Source organism: Scyliorhinus torazame, chromosome 6, assembly GCF_047496885.1.
Source record: "Scyliorhinus torazame isolate Kashiwa2021f chromosome 6, sScyTor2.1, whole genome shotgun sequence".
NCBI lineage: Eukaryota > Metazoa > Chordata > Chondrichthyes > Carcharhiniformes > Scyliorhinidae > Scyliorhinus > Scyliorhinus torazame.
This window is the reverse complement of record NC_092712.1, coordinates 241,808,704-241,829,047: the sequence shown is the minus strand read 5'-3', so window position 1 is coordinate 241,829,047 and position 20,344 is coordinate 241,808,704. Positions and strand designations below refer to the sequence as shown.

At 47.7% G+C, this 20,344-nt stretch overlaps 1 protein-coding gene across 1 annotated transcript in view; it reads left to right on the top strand.

Moving 5' to 3' along the window:
• The window catches only part of LOC140425794 (reticulophagy regulator 1-like), a 63,447-nt gene extending 52,625 nt beyond the window's left edge, over positions 1-10,822 (top strand). Inside the window, exon 3 of the mRNA XM_072510210.1 lies at positions 10,750-10,822. Within this exon, the coding sequence (XP_072366311.1) occupies positions 10,750-10,796 (47 nt within the window). The 3' untranslated portion in view covers positions 10,797-10,822. The remainder of the gene's footprint in view (positions 1-10,749) is intronic.
• Positions 10,823-20,344: the final 9,522 nt, after the last annotated feature.

The following is a 20,344-nucleotide window of genomic DNA, read 5'->3' as shown; positions in this document are numbered from 1 at the left end:
ACATTTTGGAAGAAGGCCTTGGGGATGAAGATCGGTATGGACCTAAACAGGAAGAGGAACCTCGGCAGTACGTTCATTTTGATCGTCTGCACTCTTTCCCCCCCCCCCCCCGGCCCCGCCAGGGAGAGTGGGAGTGCATTCCACCTCTAGGTCCTATTTGATTTCCTCCGCCAGGCTGGTCAGGTTCTACTTGTGGATCTGTATCCAGTCTCTGGCTATTTGGATCCCCAGGTATCGGAATCTGGTTTAGGCTATTTTGAATGGTAGTCCCTCCCCTGTTTGGATTCACTGAGAGTGCCCAGGTTGAGTTTGTAATCTGCGAAAGTTCCAAACGCTTTTAGGATCTGCATAATTGTCTTCAGTCCTTCCTGTGGCTTTGAGACGTACAGGAGCAGGCCATCTGTTTGGAGTGAAACTCTGCTCTCTGCCTTCTCTTTTGGTGCCCTTCCAGTTTTTCGCTCCCTGTAAGGCTTCCTCTTTGTAGCTGGATATTCAGAACTGGTGGTGCTAGTTTGAACGCTCGCCTTGAGAGCGGTGTACAGGTGTCTCACCCAGGTGGTAAATCCTGCTCCTAGCCCAAACCGTTCCAGCACCTCACAGGTACTTCCATTTGACTCTTGTCGAAGGCCTTTTCTGCATCCGGGGGGGTGTCATTATTACGTTCAACAGCCGCCTGAAGTTCGCAGTGAGTTGTCTACCCTTGACAAAGCCCGTTTGGTCTTCAGCGACCAACTCTGGTACATAGATCGCCAGCCTTTTTAGGCAGGACCTCTAAACGAGTATTTTAGCATCCACATTCCGCCACGTCTTTGTCTTTTTTGGGTATCAATGAAATTGTTGCCTGCGCTAGCGTAGGAGGCAAAGTACTCCTTGCCGTCTAGGAACTGTTTCATCCCCGCGTTCCTGTTGGGAGGCTCGGGAGATGTACAACCCTCGGTAGAAGAGCTCAAATGCTCGATTGACCTCTTTTGATTCCATTACCAGTCTGTCTCTGCTGTCCTGTATCTGTGCTATTTTCAGCTGCCTAGTCAGCTTTTTGTTCAGTGTTTGTAAAAGGTTCCCCCATATCTGGCAGAGTTGGTGCACTGCTTTCCTAGTGGATAGCAGGTTAAAGTCCATTTGCAGCTTTTTCCTCCGCCAGCAGCTCCACGGTCAGGGCCTCGGAATACTTTCTGGCAAACCCCAGGATGGGTCAATCAGCTGTTGCCTGGCCTCCCTCTCTTCCCCATCTCTGCGCACCTTTTAGGCTGTAATTTCCCCTCTGATCACAGCCTTCAGTGCCTCCCAGAACGTAAGAGGGTGAGACCTCCCCATTCCGGTTGTTACACATGTAGTCGCCTATGGCCTGTAATGTTTTCTGGCAAAAGGCCTTGTGGGTCAGTGTCCAGCTTCCATGTGGGGCACTGGGCACTGCCCGCCTCCAACCTCACATCCACATAGTGTGGAGCGTGGTTGGAGATGACTATTGTGGAGTAATTCCTGGAAGCACCGATTTTTCCCACTGCAAAGAAGTCGATATGGGTATATACCTTGTGCACTTGTGAAAAGAACCAGAACTCCTTTTTTGCCTGGGTGCAGGAACCTCCATGGGTCCACCGCCCCCATCTGCTCCATAAATGCTCCCAGTTCCTTAGCCATGTCTATCTTTTTTACCCGTTCTGGGTCCTGTATGCAGTTGCTCTTCTCTCCCCCCTCCCCCCCCCCCCCCCCCCCCCCCCCCCCCCCCCCCCCCCCAAAAAAAAAGAAATCAGTCGGTGCGTGTTGATGTTGGGGATTTCCACCATGATCGTTTTTTTAAAAATAAGTTTGTGTCATCCCAGTTGGGAGCATATACTTTCACCAGTACCACTGGTGCCCCTTCCAGGACACGCTGACCATGACGTACCGTCCCCTGGGTCTGTAACCGTCCCAGTCTCTGTAAATCTCGTCATCTTGCTAATCAATATGGCTACTCCCCTAGTCCTCGTCCTGTAACACCCAGTCCTTCCTTACCAGTATTCTGTCCTTCTCCCTCAGGTGTGTCTCCTGTAGGTAGCCTTCAGGCTTCTCAGGTGGGCGAAGACTCTGGATCTTTTCACCGGGCCATTAAGTACCCTTGCATTCCAGGTCACCGGGGCCTCTGCCTGGTCCGTTCGCTCGTTGCTCCTGCCCCTTACCGCTGCTTCGGCCTTCTCGCCGACCCTTTGAACCACCGTTTGCCGGCATCTTCCTGCTGATACCTTCTTCGCTGCTGATACCTTCTGGGTATAGAGGAATTTTGGGTGGCTTTTTGAACCAAAAATCCTCGCTATTTTGCATCCATTTGGGAGGAGAGCCACCTGATCTGCATCCGCTCAGCACATCGCCACCACCGGAAGTCCACCAAAGCCCTTTCAATGTTGACAAAGTCCCATTTATGCTTGCTGTTTGTTTCCTGTTAGCTAGCCAATCTTGTATCGGTTGAACTTTTATTTTCTGCAATAAGCTTTCATGTGGCACCTTATCAAGTGCCTTCTTAAAATCTAAGTATAAATACAGCCACTGGTTCTCTTTTATCCACAGCACATGTAACTCCTTCAAAGAACTCCAATAAATTGATTAAACATGATATCTCTTTCACCAAAACCATGTTGACTCTGCCTGATTAACATAACTCTTTAATAATAGCTTCTAACATTTTCCTTATGACCGATGTTAAGCTAACTGGCTTATAGTTTCCTGCTTTCTGTCTCTCTCCCTTTTTGAATAAAGATTTGAATAGACATGAGCTATTGTCCAATCTAATGGAACCGTACCCAAATCTGGAATGAAATCCACCAGAGCCTGGTGACTTGTCAACTCGTGGTTCCAACAGTTTGCTAAGTACTACTGGGCATTCTAATTTTTTCAAGTTCCTCCCTCCCAATTACTGATTTGCAGCTATTTCTGGGATGTTAGACCATAAGACATGGGAGCAGAATTAGGCCACTTGGCCTATCGCGTCTGCTCCCGCCATTCAATCATGGCTGATACTTTTCTCATCCCCATAACCCCTGATCCCCTTATTAATCATAGAATTTACAGTGCAGAAGGAGGCTATTCAGCCCATCGAGTCTGCACCGTTACAAAGAGCACCCTACTGAAGCCCACGTATCTACCCTATTCCCGTAACTCCCGCTCAACATTTTTTGGACACCTAAGGGCAATTTAGCATGGCCAATCCACCTAATCCGCACATCTTTGGACTGTGGGAGGAAACCGGAGCATCCAGGGGAACCCACGGAGACACTGCAGACTCCGCACAGACGTGAGTCAACCAGGTATCGAATCTGGGACCCTGAAGCTGTGAAGCAACTGTGCTAACCACTATGCTACCATGCTTGCCCAAGAACCTATCGTGTATTCAAGAACCTATCTATCTCTCTGTCTGAAAGATACTGTGATTTTACTTGTATCCTGTATAGTGAAGACTGATGAATTGGTATTTTGCAATTCATCCGCCATCTCCTTATTTTCCACTATTAATTCCTCTCTATAAGACTGACGCTCACTTTGTTAATGTGTGCGTATGTGCTGGATGGTCTAATAATTGGCTTGTTGGATAATATCATTTAATCTCTGATTTCTGTGATCAGCATAGCGGTTCAGTTATTTTTGTTTTATAGTTCTGTTGTAACATGCTTATAAAAGGCATCTGGTTGTGGCAGCTTGATGGTCTCCTCGACCTATTGCTCATTATTCCTTCTAATCGGTTCACTATTGTTTTATAAAACTAAATATAATTATTACATCTTGTAATGAAGTGCCATCTAAAGTTCAAATACTTTGTGTTTAGTGATGACCTCAAATATTTGCATTATTTAAAGTCCCCCAAACTATGTAACCAAATGCATTTATTTAAACTGAAATTCAAGGTGTCATATGATGAGTGAGGGAGTGGCTGTGATTTCATGAGCTCTGGCTCTACTTCTCTTTTAATTCTTTATTTTATCCTACTGCACATCCCATAATAACTTGATGTATGTTTTGTATGCCGAGTTCAATCAAAACATCCTCGATTGAGGTGGCTGGGTTGGGGCCCAACTTGCAGTGGCGGTTTTGTTGGTGAGCGGGCCTATGCCTCGGTGGTGCTGTCAGCATCAAGATGATGTTGTGACTGATGATCATGGCTCTGTGGTGCAGGGTTTTGGTGCTCACTTTGATGAAATGTGAAATCTCCATGAGAGAATTGTGGAAATGGAGAAGAGAATCCAGTTACTTGATTGAGCAATTTCCTGGTTGAGGGGTCGCCTTCAGTCCGTTGCATGGTATGTTGTTTATCCTGACTGACTGAGTGGGCCAGATGGAATGTTTATGCACCCAGCCTCTTGTGAGGAGTGGGGTTGCGAGTTCCTGATGGACTTCTGAGAATTGGCTGCCATGCTTTCACAATCCCGATTTTGAAGGTTGGGCATTTACAGTTTGATGGATCACATTGTGTACGCAGTTGGAGACCCGTCCTCTGCTCGGGGGTGGAAGGTGCTGGCCGTGTTGTGTCGTCCTGTCCTCTGCCCGGGGGTGGAAGGTGGCTGGCTGTGTTGCGTCGCGTCACGTGGTCGCGTCGTGTCGTTCCGTCCTCTCCTGTCAGGGCCTAGGTTCCTTGCTACCTGGATGTCGACGCAATGGCGTAGCGGAGGTTAACGCACTTCATTCAACGGCAATTTGGAGGGATCCTGAGGGTTGCTTGCTGATCCTGTCATGGCTTTGGCCTTTCCAAGTTCCATGGATGGTGTTATTATCCTGCAGGTTCATCGATAATCCTGGACTTTATTCCCTTGTGATTTAAATTTTTTTTAAAAATGTGTTGTAAAATCCTTGCATTTTCGACACCTCTGTCCTTGTTTATATAGAGAAGTTGAATTGAGCCATGGCAAGGTGCTGGGGTGTCCGTTTACGTAAGTCCTCACTTGGATTGTGGAAAGCCCCCAGTCAGCAGCGCCATCTGTATCGGATTTTTAGTTTGTATTTTTGTTACTTTGAGTCTTGAGAATCCATGTTCATCTCCTATGAAACCTGGATAGACCATTTATCCTCGAGAGGACTGGATTCCTTGTAGTAGTTAGCGACTCCTGTGGAGTTGTTGGAGTACGGGGAAATGTGTGGTTGGTTAAGCCTTGCTCATTTTTATTGGAGTGAGTGTCTGTATGTTGCGGATATGTGTTGTTGGAGCCTTTCTTTGGTTTGAGATAGGTGCGCTCCTCCAAGTGGCCTTGTATGGTGGCGTCCTGAGTGCCACCCTCATAGTGTGGTCTTCCATGGTGACTGTGGTGGGGGGGGTTTGTGTGTCAGTTAATGATTGGGTCTTGGCATCCGCTAGGTATCCTGTGGGTACCGACTTCTCGGTGCAGGAGTGTGTGGAACTGGGCCACGTCCTGTATTCTGGCTGGTTTCGTGTTTTCCCCCTTTGTGTTTGGGGCGCTCCTTAGCTGAGTGAGGTTTGAACAAGCAACTTTTTCTCTTTGTCTTATGGTAAGGGGCGTGCACCAGAAGATCATGGGCTTGTGGCCCTGTTGGTGTGGCTGGAGTTGAGGGAGACCTGTTTTGATGCACACTGGAACTGGTTTGATTAGTAAGTTTGCAGATAACACAAACGTTGGTGGAATTGCGGATAGCGATGAGGACCGTCGGAGGATACAGCGATCGATTTGGGACTTCAGAGGAAAGATGGCAGATGGAGTTTAATCCGGACAAATATGAGGTAATGCATTTTGGAAAATCTAATACAGATGGGAAATATACAGTAAATGGCAGAACCCTTTGATAAGTCGAGGGATCTGGGCGTACAGGTACATGGGTCACAAAGTGGCAACGCAGGTGGAGAAGTTAATCAAGAAGGCATACGTCATGCTTGCCTTCATTGGTCGGGGCATTGAGTTTAAAAATTGGCAAGTCGTGGTGCAGCTTTATAGAACATTAGTTAGGTCGCACTTGGAATATAGTGTTCAATTCTGGTCGCCACATTGCCAGAAGGATGTGGAGGCTTTGGAGAGGGTGCAGAGGAGGTTTACCGGGATGTTGCCTGGTCTGTAGGGTGTTAGCAATGCGGAGAGGCTGAATAGACTCGGACTGTTTTCATTAGAATGACTTGAGGTTGATGGATGACCTGATAGTGGTCTACAAGATTATGAGGGGCATGGATAGAGTGGATGGGCAGGCACTCTTTCCCAGGCTGAAGTGGTCAGTCACCAGGGTACAGAGGTTTAAGGACCTTGGGGCAAAGTTTAGAGGAGATGTGCGAGGCAGATTTTTTATGCAGAGGGTGGTGAGTGCCTGGAATGCATTGCCAGGGGAGGTTGTGGAAGCAGATACATTAACGGTGTTAAAAAGGCATCGTGACAAACACATGGATAGGATGGGTATCGAGGGATACGGCACAAGGAAGCGCTGAGAGTTTTGGCAAAGGTTGGTATCATAACCAGTACAGGCTTGGAGGGCTGTATTGTTCTTTGCTCCTTTTGTTCTTTGTATTCACATTCAGATTGATTCAGGTTCTCATTTAGACTGATTCAGATTCGAAAGGCATTTCGACAAATACATGGATAGGATGGGTATAGAGGGATACGGCACTAGGAAGTGCTTGGGGTTTTTGCCAAGGGTGGTCATGGCCGGCACAGGATTGGAGGGCCAAAGGGCCTGTTCCTATGCTGTTTTGTTCTTGTTCAAGAGGCACCAGGAGGAATGTTACAATTTTAACTTCCGGTGGTGGCCATGGAGTGAGTTGTCGCACATTTGGTGGTTCATGATCAAGGTGGATTTTGTTGGTCCTTCCTCACATGTATTGGTACTCTTTAGTACAAAAGGTGTGCGTGTGCCCAGGGACAGTAATGCTCCTCTGGTGAGATCGGGTATATGGATCAGAGGGCGAGGGGCGCCACGAGAAAGAGAGCAGCTGGAGCAGGACTGTTTTCATTGTGCACCACAAGTTAAGATGGCGGAGGGCAATGGGGCAGCATTGCCTGCCCAGTGGTTGATGGTGCAGCTGGTGGAGTTTTAAACCATAAGTTCAGCAGCAAAAGGAGGTCTCGGAAGACCTGGCTAAGAAGGGGGAGCCGGTCAGAGCAGCGATTTTAGAAAGTGGGGCCAGAGGCTTGGGGCCTGGCGATACAGAAGGTGGAAGATGCGGTGGGGGAGCACAGGACGCTAGCGAGGCCATCCGCTCCTGAGTTGGGGATTTGGTAGACAGCCAGAAGACGCTGAGAGAAGTTGAAGGACCTGGAGAATTGCTCCTGGCATCAGAATTTGAGGATACTCGGGATGCCCAAGGGCATCAAGGGAGAGGAGGCCGCCCAGTATGTGGCAATGATGCTGGAGCAGTTGGTGGGGTGGGGGCCTTTGATCGGCCTCTCAAGGTAATTGGGTACATGGCGTTGAGGAGGAGAGCGCCGAGGGCGATGGTGGTGCGGTTGCACTATTTCTTGGACAAGGAAAAGGTTTTGAAATGGGCGAGGCAGACCAGGTCAGAGCTACCAACTCGTACTGATTTTCAGTATTTCGTACGGAAAATCTATTTGAGATACAGGAATATGATTTGCCATATTGAAACACAGAATCAAAAATTTACAGTAACCCAGTGGGGAGGGGGGTGGATAGCGCCACATTATTTACAACTATCATCGAAATTAATAAGCGATTAGCATGTCTCCTATCTAATCCTGAATGATCTTTTTTGTGCATGTAAGCGAGGCTGATCGGTTGCCCTGGAGAACAGGGTGTGGGGCACGTAGATGGGCAGGGAACATGCGCATGAGCTGGATGGGGAGGGTGAGGGATTCTCTGAGCGTGTGCTCCCGTTTCCAGATGCACATTTTTGGGTTGTGGGGGCGAGACCCACGCAAACACCGGGGGGGGTGCAAATTCCGCAATCGATATCCCATCACTGATGAGCAAATATGCTTGATCTCGGTTACTATCAAGTATCTTTAATGGTATTCCTCTTTTCAACTACATGTAAAAAGATGAATGTTTTGATCATATTTTTCATTCTTAGGTTTACTGAATGTTTGAAACTTAATTTGACAACACGCACTGATGACGCTGTACATGTAAAAACGTGAGATTTACACTTTCCATTCGTATTTTAGAAGAGTTGATTGACCAATGATGTTAAAGACGCCCTGTGTACTACAACAGGTTGTTTAATCTTGTTATCATAGGCAGGGTGCAAGGGAGCAGATTTGAAATATTTAGAATCAAAGATTTTGCTTCATCGCACGCATGGCCAAGTGATTTGCCACTGATTTGTGCACTAAAGGCTGTACTGCAGATTGGTGGGCAATTTTCCTTTGAAATGAAAATACTGACTTTACTGCCAAAATACTGATCTTTGGTATCTGGAATACTGATTTATGTTGGAAAAGGTTAGCGGCTCTGCCAGGAAGTGTACCTGGGAAGGGAGTGAGCTACAGGGCCACCAAGACCTGGGTACGGAGTTGGCGAAGAGGTGAGCCTGGTTCAACAGGGTAAAGGCTGCCTTCTTCAAGAAGAGATTGAAGTTTGGTGTGTTGTACCCTGCCCGCTTGTAGGTGACTCATCAGAATCGGGAGTTTTATTTTGACTCCCTAGAGGTGGCGATGGACTTGAGACCATGAACTGGTTGGTGTGTGAGGACACTGAACTTTGGAGAGGAGCTTTGTGTTTATGATCGAATGTTTGGGATGGATGGTTCTGGGTGGGTGTCGACAGGGGAGTGGTGATTGGTGAGTGTGCTTTTTGTTGTTCTTTGTTTGTTGGGGGAGAGGGGTGAACTGGAGGGGGATGGGGAGGTTAGAGGCCTTGGCAGGGGCCACCATGTTAGCTTGGCGGACTAGTTAACAGAAGTGAAGTGGGGGGAGTCAGAAGGAAGGTGTGGAGAGGGGTTGACGTGGTTTGTTCTTTGGAGGGGGAGGTTGCTGACATGGGTGCGGTTGGTATGGCTCAGTTGGGAGGGGAAAGATGGCAGTGGGCAGGTCTGGAGCGATGTGTGGAGGGGGCTGGACCAAGAAGGAGTATGGCTGATCGGCAGGGGAGGGCACAAAGTGCTGCTGGCGGGAGTGGATGACTCTGGTATTCGGTGCATTGGGTTGATTTGCAGGTGGATCAGGGGGAGCCCAACGCCTTCAGTGGAGGTTGGATGTGGGGCTGTTGACTGATGAGGGGGTGTGAGCAGGTGTGGACTGCCATACGGGCCTATGTGGAGGTGAATGATACGGGGAGGTCACAGCCACCACGTTTTGGGAGGCACTCAAGACTGTAATTAGAGGGAGTTCATTTAGATTTGGGCGCATATGGAGAGGGTGGAACAGGAGGAGTGGCAAGGCTGGTTGATGAGATTTTTGAGGGTGGATAGGAGGTACTTGGTGGCACCCGAGGAAGGATTGTTGAAGGAGAGACAGAGGCTCCAGATGGAGTTTGGGGTAGTATCACTGGGAAGGTGGTGGGGCAGTTGCGGAGGGCCAGGGGGGCAGTTTAAGAGTATGGGACGAAGGCGAGTAATCTTTTTTAGTGTCACAAGTGGGCTTACATTAACACTGCAATGAAGTTACTGAGGAAACCCCCTAGCCGCCACACTTCGGTGCCTGTTCGGGCACACTGCGGGAGAATTCACCTAACCAGCACGTCTTTCTGGGCTTCTGGGAGGAAGCCCACGCAGACACTGGAAGAATGTGCAAACTGCACAGACAGTGACCCAAGCTGGGATTTGACCTGGGTCCCTGGCTCTGAAGCAAGTGCTAACCACTGTGCCACCGTGCAACCCTAGTAGGATGCTGGCCCATCAGTTGAGAAAGCAGGCAGTGGGAAGAGAGGGTAGAGTGAGGCACGAGGGGGGTAAAGTCGTGTTGGGTCTGGAGGGGGTGAATGGGCTATGTTGAGGCCTTTTTTCAGAGGCTGATTCAAAACCTCGGAGGAGGGGAGAGAGAATGAGGCGCTTCCTGGATGGGTTGGAGTTTTCCAGAGTGGAAGAGGGGTGGGTTCAGGGCCTGGAGGCCCTGATTGGGCTGCAGGTGGTGATAAATGGCATGGGGGCAATGCAGGTGGTGAAGGCCTGGGCCCAGATGGGTTCCCAGTTGAGTTTTATAAAAAGATAGGAATTAGAAGTTGAGACACTGGGTAGAAGTTGGAGATGATTACGACTTTGGATGCTGAGAATGTATTCTGGCCAATACCTATTGCTTTCTCTACCTACTTGGCAGAATACCATCTGCAAGATCCATCCAAATGATTACTTGCTACAACATTGTTTTCTGCTCTCTAAGACAGCCAACAATTTACATTTTCAGATCGGACTTCACGTTGAACAGTCTGATGCATACATGTGCAGTTATCTCTCTGTTTTTAAAAGAAAAACTAGTCTGAAGATGGTGTCCATTCCTGATTTGCAAGCACTTTCAAATAAAAGGAAAATAAGATATTTCACAGATTGGGTAGAAAAATCTTTGTTAATCAATACCTGAAAATTTGCTCCTCTGTAAATGCCCTTCACATAATCTATAACATCTGATGGATAATAAGCTAAACTTGCAAACTCATGTATATACATTTGGCATAATCTGGTGATCCAAGTTCGAGGAAAGACCAACTACAGCTAAATCATTTGGTAATGTTGCACCGAAGACAGTAAAGTATTGGTGGACATATTGCAAAGTGTTAAACCCCTTTTCTTTTTTGTCGATAACCTTAATGTGTGCTGTGTTTGTCAACAGTTAGAATTGGATACAACTGTAATGAGATGGCAATTTAATGTATGATTTTGCTAATACTGTCACGTTTCAACAGGTTGGAAGAAAAGCAAGAGCCTGAATGAAAGGTATGCACCACATTAAACTTTTCATTCTCTGATTGAACTTTATATCTGCTTCATTGCTTATTTTTAAATGACGTCCAGTTATCCCATTAATGGTGTCTTCCAAATAATGGTGTTTCTCTTTCATTCCCCCTTCATGGCACTGATTAGGCAAAGGAAATGTTCCTAAATAGTAAAAGTTTAAAATGGGTTAGAGAAGCAAAGAACACTGCTGTACAGATCCACAGATCATTAAAGGTGGCAGCACAGCTAGATAAGACATAGGAGATAAATATTGATGACTAGTTGGACAAAATGGTCTGTTGTTTATATGTTGTAATTTCCATGTATTCTGATGTATAGTTTTCAAGAATGCAATTGGGATTTTGTTTTGTATATGTGGTATGGAATACAAAAGCAAGGAGTTTGTAGCCCACAGTTGGAATACTATGCTTAGTTTTAGATTTCTAAATGGTGTAAAAGACACGGTGGTATTTTCGATTCTTGCTTGCCCTAAGACTGGAAATTCCCACCTAAAGTCAACAGATCTCTCAATGGTCCATCAAATTTACCATCCTGTCTTGGATGATTTGTGTGTTGAATGGGATGGAAAATTTATCCCCGGGTATCATTCGCCAGGAAATATTTAAGATGAGGGTCTTGAGTCACAGATAGGAGTTAGAGACGTGGTCACACCCAAAGTGCAGACAGACAGATGGGTGACCGCTAGAAAGGGCAGGCAGTCAGCGCAGGAATCTCTTGTGGCTGTCCCCCTCTCTAATGGTATACTGTTTTGGATGTTGTTCAGGGAAAACAACAGCAGTCAGAACAGTGGCACCGCAACTGGCTCTGTTGCTCAGCAGTGGAGGGCAAAGTGCAGGAGAGCGATAGTTATAGGGGACTCTATAATAGATAGGTGCTTCTGTGGATGTGAAAGAGACTCTAGGATGGTATGTTGCCTCCCTGGTACCAGGGTCAAGGATGTCTCTGAACAAACACAGGACATCCTGAAGGGGGAAGGTGAACAGCCAGAGGCCGTAGTGCACATAGTTACTAATGATATAGGCAGGAAGAGTGATGAGGTCCTGCAGAGGGAGTTGGGCAGTACGCTAAAAATGAGGACCTCTAGGGTTGTAATCTCAGGATTACTCCCTGTGCCACGTGCCAGTGAGCTAGAAATAGGAGGATAGTGCAGCTAAACACGTGGCTAAACTGGTGGTGTAGGAGGGAGGATTTCAGATTTTTGGACCATTGGGATCTCTTCCGGGGCAGGTGGTATCTGTACAAGAAGGATGGGTTGCATCTAAACTGAAGGGGCACTGATATCCTGGCTGGGAGGTTTGCTAAATTCACTCTGGAGGATTTAAACTCTTATGGCAGGGGGTGTGGGAACCGAAATGTGAGGTTAGAAGGTGTAAAAACTGAAGGGGAAATAGAGAACCAAAATAAAATACATTCTCAGGCAGAGCAAAAAAGGTGATGCGAGAAGGGAGGTGGTCAATGCTGGGTTGAGGGTGTTGTACCTAAATGCGCGCAAGGAACAAGGTAAATGAGCTTGTTGCGCTCATTGAAATTGGCCGGTTCGATGTTGTGGGCATCATAAGAGACGTGGCTGCAAGGGGATCAGGGCTGGGATCTAAATATCCAAGGATACATGTCCCATCGAAAGGACAGGCAGGTGGGCAAAGGGGGGCGGGGTTGCATTGTTAGTAAGGAATGAAAAATCGATAGCAAGGAGCGATTATAGGATCAGAAGGCATAGAATCTCTGAGTAGAGTTGAGGAATCACAAAGGTAAAACGACCCTGATGGGAGTTACGCACAGGCCCCCTAGCAGTAGTCCGGAGGGGGGGCAGAAAATACATGAGGAGATAGAAAAGGTATGTAAAAGACAATATTACAATAATCAAGGGGGACTTCAATATGCAGATGGACTGGGAAAATCGGGTTGGTAGTGGATCCCAAGAAAATAAATTTGTGGAATGTCTAAGAGATGTTTTTTTTTTTTTTTTGGAGCAGCTCGTGACAGCCTACTAGGGAACAGGCAATTCCGGATTTAGTGATGTGTAATGAGGCAGACTTGATTAGAGATCTTAAGGTGAAGGAACCCTTGGGGAGCAGGACCACAATATGATAGAATTTACCCTGCAGTTTGAGAGGGAGAAGCTGCAATCACATGTACCGGTATTACAATTCAATAAGGGTAACTGCACAGACATGAGGGAGGAGCTGGCCAGAGTTGATTGGACAAGGAGCCTAGCAGGGAAGACAGTAGAAGAGCAATGGCAGGAGTTTTTGGGGGTTATTCGGGAGGCACAACAGAAATTCATCCCAAGGAGGAAGAAACATGCTAAGGGAAGGAAAAGCCGTCCATTGCTGAAGAGGTATGTCAAGGACCGCATAAAAGCTAAAGGAAAATCATACAAAGTGGCGAGAATTTGTGGGAAGCCAGAGGGTTGGGAAGCCTTTAAAAGCGAACAGAGGACAACTAAAAAAGCAATAAGGGGGAAGAAGATTAAGTATGAGTGCTAGCTACTAATATAAAAGGAAGAGTTTCTTTAAATATATAAAGGTAAGAGAGACAAAAATAGACATTGGACCACTGGAAAATGTGGCTGGAGAAGTAAAAATGGAAACAAAGAAATGGCAGACGAACTGAATAGTTACTTTGCATCAGTCTTCACGGTGGAAGACACTAGTGGGAAGCCAGAGAACCAGGGGGCAGAGGTGAGTGCAGTGACCATTAATAATGAGAAGGTTCTGGGGAAACTGAAAGGTCTGAAGGTGGATAAATCGCCAGGACTGGCTGGACTAAAACCCAGGGTTCTAAAAGAGATAGCTGAGGAGATTGTGGAGGCTTTGGTGGTGATCTTTCAGGAATCACTGGAAGGGTCCCAGAGGACTGGAAAGTGGCTATTGTAACACCCCTGTTTAAGAAGGGAGGGAGGCAGAAGACAGGAAATTATAGGCCGGTTAGCCTGACGTAGGTCATTGGTAAGATTTTAGAGTCCATTATTAAAGATGAGATCGCGGAGCACTTGGAAGTGCATGATGATAAAATAGGACTGAGTCGCACGGCTTCGTCAAGGGGAGGTCATGTCTGACAAATCTGTTGGAGTTCTTTGAGGAAGTGACAAGGAAGTTAGACAAAGGAGAACCAGTGGACGCAATTTATTTAGATTTCCAGAAGGCCTTTGACAAGGTGACGCATAGGAGACTGTTAAATAGGTTAAGAGCCCACGGTGTTCAGGGTAAGATCCTGGCATGGATAGAGGAATGGCTGACTGGCAGAAGGCAGAGAGTGGGGATAAAGGGGTCCTTTACAGAATGGCAGCTGGTGACTAGTGGTGTACCTCTGGTTGGTGCTGGGACCACAACTTTTCACAATATACATTAATGATCTGGAGGAAGGAACTGGAGGCACTGTTGCTAAGTTTGCAGATGATACAAAGATCTGTAGAGGGTCAGGTAGTATTGAGGAAGCAGACTTGGACAGGCTAGGGCAGTGGGCAAAGAATTGGCAGATGGAATACAATGTGGAAAAGTGTGAGGTTATGCACTTTGGAAGGAGAAATGGAGGCATGGACTATTTTCTAAATGGGAAGCACAAAGGGACTTGGGAGTCCTTGTTCACGATTCTCTTAAGGTTAACGTGCGGGTTCAGTCGGCAGTTAGGAAGGCAAATGCAATGTTAGCATTCATGTCGAGAGGGCTAGAATACAAGACGTACTTCTGAGGCTATATAAGGCTCTGGTCAGACCCCATTGTATTGTGAGCAGTTTTGGGCCCCGTATCTAAGGAAGATGCCCTTGGAAATGGTCCAGAGGAGGTTCACCAGAATGAACCCTGGAATTATGAGCTTGTCGTATGAGGAAAGGTTGAAGACTCTGGGTCTGTATTCATTAGAGTTTAGAAGGATTGGGGGGGGGGGGGGGGGGGGGGGAATCTTATTGAAACTTACAGGATACTGTGTGGCCTGGATAGAGTGCACGTGGAGAGAATGTTTCCACTTGTAGGAAAAACTAGAAGCAGACTATCTCGATCTCAAACTAAAGGGGCAATCCTTTAAAATCGAAATGAGGAGGAATTTCTTCAGCCAGAGGGTGGTGAATCTGTGGAACTCTTTGCCGCAGAAGGCTGTGGAGGCCAAATGACTGAGTGTCTTTAAAACAGATAGATAGGTTTTTGATCAATAAGGTGATCTGGGGTTATGGGGAGAAGGCAGGAGAATGGGGATGAGAAAAATATCTGTCATGATTGAATGGCGGAGCTGACTCGATGGGCCGCGTGGCCTAATTCTTTGTCTTATGATCTTATGGAAAACAACGAGCCGCGCATTTATCAGGACTTTGGTGCGGAGCTGGCTAAAACTTTAACAAGGTTAGCCTATAAGCCAACAGGCTAACTGGTCAGACACATCCAACTCTGAAATCAAGTGATAGATGCCACCTAATCAGCCTTCTGTAAATTTTGCCTCCAAATCCCTACCCAGGTGATTATTACATGTTTCCAAATTCCATTCACGAAAAGCCACATCAATGAATCATCTTTCAAACTATGCTTTCTCTTGGTTTCTTCTCACAAGGAGACACTTCCAGAATTTCCAACTCTTTTCAGTATTTCTTTGTCTTGAATTGCCACGTGCATTCAAGTTTCAAAAAAATTTAAAAGTTACTCAGTCCCCAACAGAATAATGTTGCTTCAAAGACTGGAATAAGGACACCAACCTTACGATTTCTTCAGATATCTGGCTTTTCCCTAGCCTATTTCACTAGGTCTGCACTTTAGTGAACTGTACCATGTTCAAACTCCAGTCCCTGTTTTTCTTTGACTTCAATCTTCATGGAAACTCCTTTCATTACCTGGTTTCTAGAACCAGTTGTGCTTAGTTTCTGTAACCTGATTTCTTGCTCATTACTCCATTGTAATACTTTACTGCTGGTGAGAGCTACCTTCTCTTTAAAACTAAACTCAAAAATCCTTCCCCGTCTATAAACTGGTCCCTGGTTGCTAAACAACAGCTTATTCTTTCTCCAAGCTCCTGCTTACCTTTTGAGCCGTAAACTCTTAATAGAGACAGAGTCTAACCAACCCCCGCTTGTTTAACATGAATCCAGCTAGACTTTACCCTTTTTTAAAGAGAAACACTAAATTCAACTCACTAAAATCTACACAATACAAACATAGATCTTTTAAAACTATTTCTGCTTCCTAACCAGAGGGTGTGCAGCGAAGGTTCTCCAGACTGATCCCAGGGATGGCAGGATTGTCGAATTAGGAGTAATTGAGTTGACTGGGCCGGTATTCACTTGACTTCATAAGAATAGTAGCGGATCTAATTGAAATGTATAAAATAGTGAAATGGCTGGATCAACTGAATGCAGGGATGTTGTTTCCTCTGATTTGGGGGTCATAGTCTCATGATACAGGGTAGGCTATTTCAGACTGCGGTAAAGACAAATCTCTTCACTCAGGAGGGTGGTGAACCTATGGAAGTCTCTGCCATAAAAGGCTGTGGAGGCCAAATCACTGAATATATTTAAAAAGGAAATAGATACTCCTAAAGGCGTCAGGGGTACGGGGAGAGCACGGGTATGGGTGTTGAGATAGAGGATCAGCCATGATTGTTTTGAATGGTGTAGCAGGCTCGAAGGACTGAATAGCCTACTTTTAAAAAATATATATTTTTATTGAAGTATTTGTAAAATTTTATAACAATGACCAAAAAAAAAGAGCAGTAAACATTGAACATGGTGAAAAAATAGACATTTTCCAATCGGCTCTATCTTCACAAACCACATGAAATAACATAAAATAACACTTACTTTGGAACGCAGTCGGGGAGATGGTGGGCTGGCATTGCCGAACTTTTGCAACTACTACTGTGCAGCCAATATAGCCATGATTAGGAAGTGGGTATTGGGGGAGGGGTCGGGATGGGAGCAGCCCCCCCCCTTTCTCCGAGTGCGCTACTGCCAACATTTTAAATTTCTCCAAGAAAGTTGACGAACGACTGCCACCCACCGGGAGAACCCTAGCATTGATCCTCTTAAGGCAAACTTTACTCTCTCGAGGCTGAGAAACCCAGCCATGTCATTGACCCAAGTCTCTACACTCGGTGGTTTTGAGTCCCTCCCACAATAAAAGGATCCGTCTCCGGGCTATCAGGGAGGCAAAGGCCAGAGCGTTGGCCTCTTTCACTCCCGGGTTCTGACACTCCAAAGATCGCCACCGTCTGGACTCGGCACCACCCACGTACCTAGCACCTTCGACATTGCCTTGCCAAACCCCTGCCAGAACCCTTCAAGCTTCGGGCATGCCCAAAACATATGGACATGGTTTGCTGGACTTCCCACACACCTCACACATCTGTCTACTACCCGAAAAACTTGCTCATCCTCGCCGCCGTCATGTGTGCCCAGTGGGCCACCTTAAACTGGATTAGACTGAGCCTAGCACATGATGAGGAGGAAATGACCCTACCTTAGGGCTTCCGCCCACAGACCCAGCTCTAACTCTCCTCCTCCCATTTGCCGTTAAGCTCCCCCACCTCTGCCTCCAACAGCTCCTGATAGATATCGGACATCTTCCCCTCCCCCACCCAGGTACCGGAAACTACTCTATCCTGTATCCCCCGTGGCGGCAGGAGCGGGAAGGCCCACCACCTGTTTCCTCAGGAAGGCCCGTACTTGCAAATATCTAAAGCCGTTCCCTGGCGGCAGTTTAAATTTGTCCTCCAGTGCCTGCAGGCTGGGAAAGCTTCCATCGATAAACGGGTCACCCATCCTTTCGATACCTGCCCTCTGTCAGCTCTGGAACCCCGCCATCTATCCTACCCGGTAGAAACCTGTGGTTATTACATATCGGGGTCCAGACCGACGGCGCCTTCCACCCTCTTCTGTCTCCTCCACTGCCCCCAGATCTTCAGTGCCGCCACCACCACTGGGGCTTGTGGAGGAATGGGCCGGCAAGAACGGCAGAGGTGCCTTTACCAGCGCTCCCCAAACTGGTGCCTTTACAAGACGCTGCCGTCAACTGCTCCCATCCCGACCCTCCCCCAATACCCACTTCCTAATCATGGCTACATTGGCTGCACAGTAGTAGTTGCAAAAGTTCGGCAATGCCAGCCCACCCTCTCCCCGACTGCGTTCCAGCAACACTCTCTACGCGGGGTCTTATTCGTCACACATCCAGAGATGATCTTATTCACCCGATTGAAAAAGGCCTTGGATGAAGATGGGGAGGCACTGAAATGCAAATAGAAATCTGGGAGGACCGTCATTTTCACGGTCTGTACCCTCCCCGCCAGTGATAGTGGGAGCATGTCCCATCTTTTAAAGTCCCCTTCCATTTGTTCCACTAGCCGGTGTCAAATTAAGCTTGTGCAACGAATCCCACTTCCGAGCTTCCTGTATTCCCAGGCAGCTCACTCAGTCCTCTTCTCCTGCCCTTTAGCCTGGATCACAAACTAATCTCTCTTTCCCACATTCAGCTTGTACCCCCGAAAAACTGCAAAGTTCCCTCAAGATCCGCATGATCTCTCCTATCCCCTCCAGTGGGTCTGAAATATACAGGAGAAATCATCCGCGTAGAGCGAGATCCGGTGCTCCACCCCCCCACCAACCCCTGCCAGTTCCTTGAGGCTCTCAACGCCATGGCCAGAGGCTCAATGGCTAGAGCAAATAATAGCGGGGAGAGGGGGCACCCTTGCTTCGTCCCCCGGTGCAATTTAAAATACCCCGACCTAAGCCGGTTTGTATGCACGCTTGCCACAGGCGCCTGGTTACAGCAATCGCACCCACCGAATAAAGTCCTCACCAAACCCAAACCTATATCCAGTGCCTCCCACAGGTACTCCCATTCACCCGATTGAAAGCTTTCTCTGCATCCATTACTGCCACAACCTCTGCTTCCTCTCCTTCCGAGGGCATCATAACCATATTTCAAAGCATCCGCACATTGGCATTAAGTTGCCTGCCCTTGACAAATCCAGTCTGGTCTTCCCCTCTCACCCCCGGGACACAATCCTCTATCCTTGTGGCCAAGATCTCAGCCAATAGCTTGGCATCCACATTTAGAAGCGAGATTGACCTGTAAGACCCACACTGTTCAGGGTCCTTCTCCCGTTAAGATTGAGTGAGATCGAGGCCTGTGACATTGTAGTGGGGAGAATTCCCTTCTCTCTCACCTCATTAAGGGTCCTCATCAGCAGTGGGTTCAATGTCTCTGCCATCCGGCCCCGGAACTTTGCCCAACTGCATGGCCTCTAGCCCCTTAATAATTTCTTCTATCTCGATTGGGGCCCCCAGCCCCCTCCATCAGGCCCCTCCTCCACCCTCGGAACTTCAACTGGTCCAGAAATTGCCTCATCCCTTCCGCTCCTGCCGGGGTTCTTTACCCCACCAATCTTCTGGGCCGCCTCTCTCTTCTGAAGGCTGGTGCGCCAGCATCCTGCTCGCTTTCTCCCCATACTCATAGACTGCCCCCTTAGCCTTTCTCAGCTGTTCTACCGTTTTCCCTGTGGTCAGCATTCAAACTCCGTCTGTAGCTTACACACCGCTCCCTCAGGAGGGAGTTATCCAGGGGCCTCTGCATAACTCTATCCACCCGAAGTATCTCCTCCACTAATCTCTCCCTCTCTGCTGCTACTCTCTTTTCTCTGAGACCGGATTGATATTAGTTCCTCTAACAACTGCCTTCAGGGCTTCCCAGACCGTCACAGCCGATACCACTTCCATGTCGTTTGTTTCCAGGTAGTTCTGGATATTCTTCTTTACCCGCCCGCAAACCACCTCGTCCGCTAACAACCCCACATCTAGTCTCCACAACAGATGCTGCCCTCTCTCCTCCCTAAGCTGCAAATCCACCTAGTGCGGGCATGGTCCGAGACTGTAATCTCCGCGTATTCCGTCCCCACCACTTTCGGGATCAATGCCCTGCCCAGAACAAAAAAGTCAATACGGGAATAAACTTTGGACGTGGAGAAAAAAAAAACTCCTTTACCCTCTGCTGTTATCAGCCACAATTCCTCTCAGCCTCAAATGCCACTCGCTTACTGATCAAAATTGCTACCCCCCTGGTCTTCGAGTCCAGCACTGAGTGGAACACCTGACTATCCCAACCCTTCCTTAATCTCATCTGGTCTGTGACCTTTAATGTGTCTCCTGAGGCATTGCCACGTCTGCCTTTAGTCCCTTTAAATGCGCGAACACGCGTGCTCTTTTACTGGCCCATTCAGACCCCTCACTATCCACGTAATCAGCCTGGACGGGGGGCTTACCCCCCCCCCCCCCCAGCCGACTAGCCATCACCCTTTTTAAGCCAGCCCCGCGCCCCCCACTTCCCCGAGCGTCCTCTTATGCAGCAGTCGCCCCTGACCTTCCATTTATTCCCTGAAAATAATTTCTCCCTTGCCAGAAAAGCAGCCATATCTCCCCCCCCCCCCCCAACCATAACACCAGAAACCTAATCTCCCAAGTCAGACACCAACTCAACACTAGCTCATCCCCCACTACGTTTCCGAGAGTCAAGCTGACCCCGATAACCCCCACCCATGGCGCCGACCAGGCTATCCCCTTATTGTTCGGAC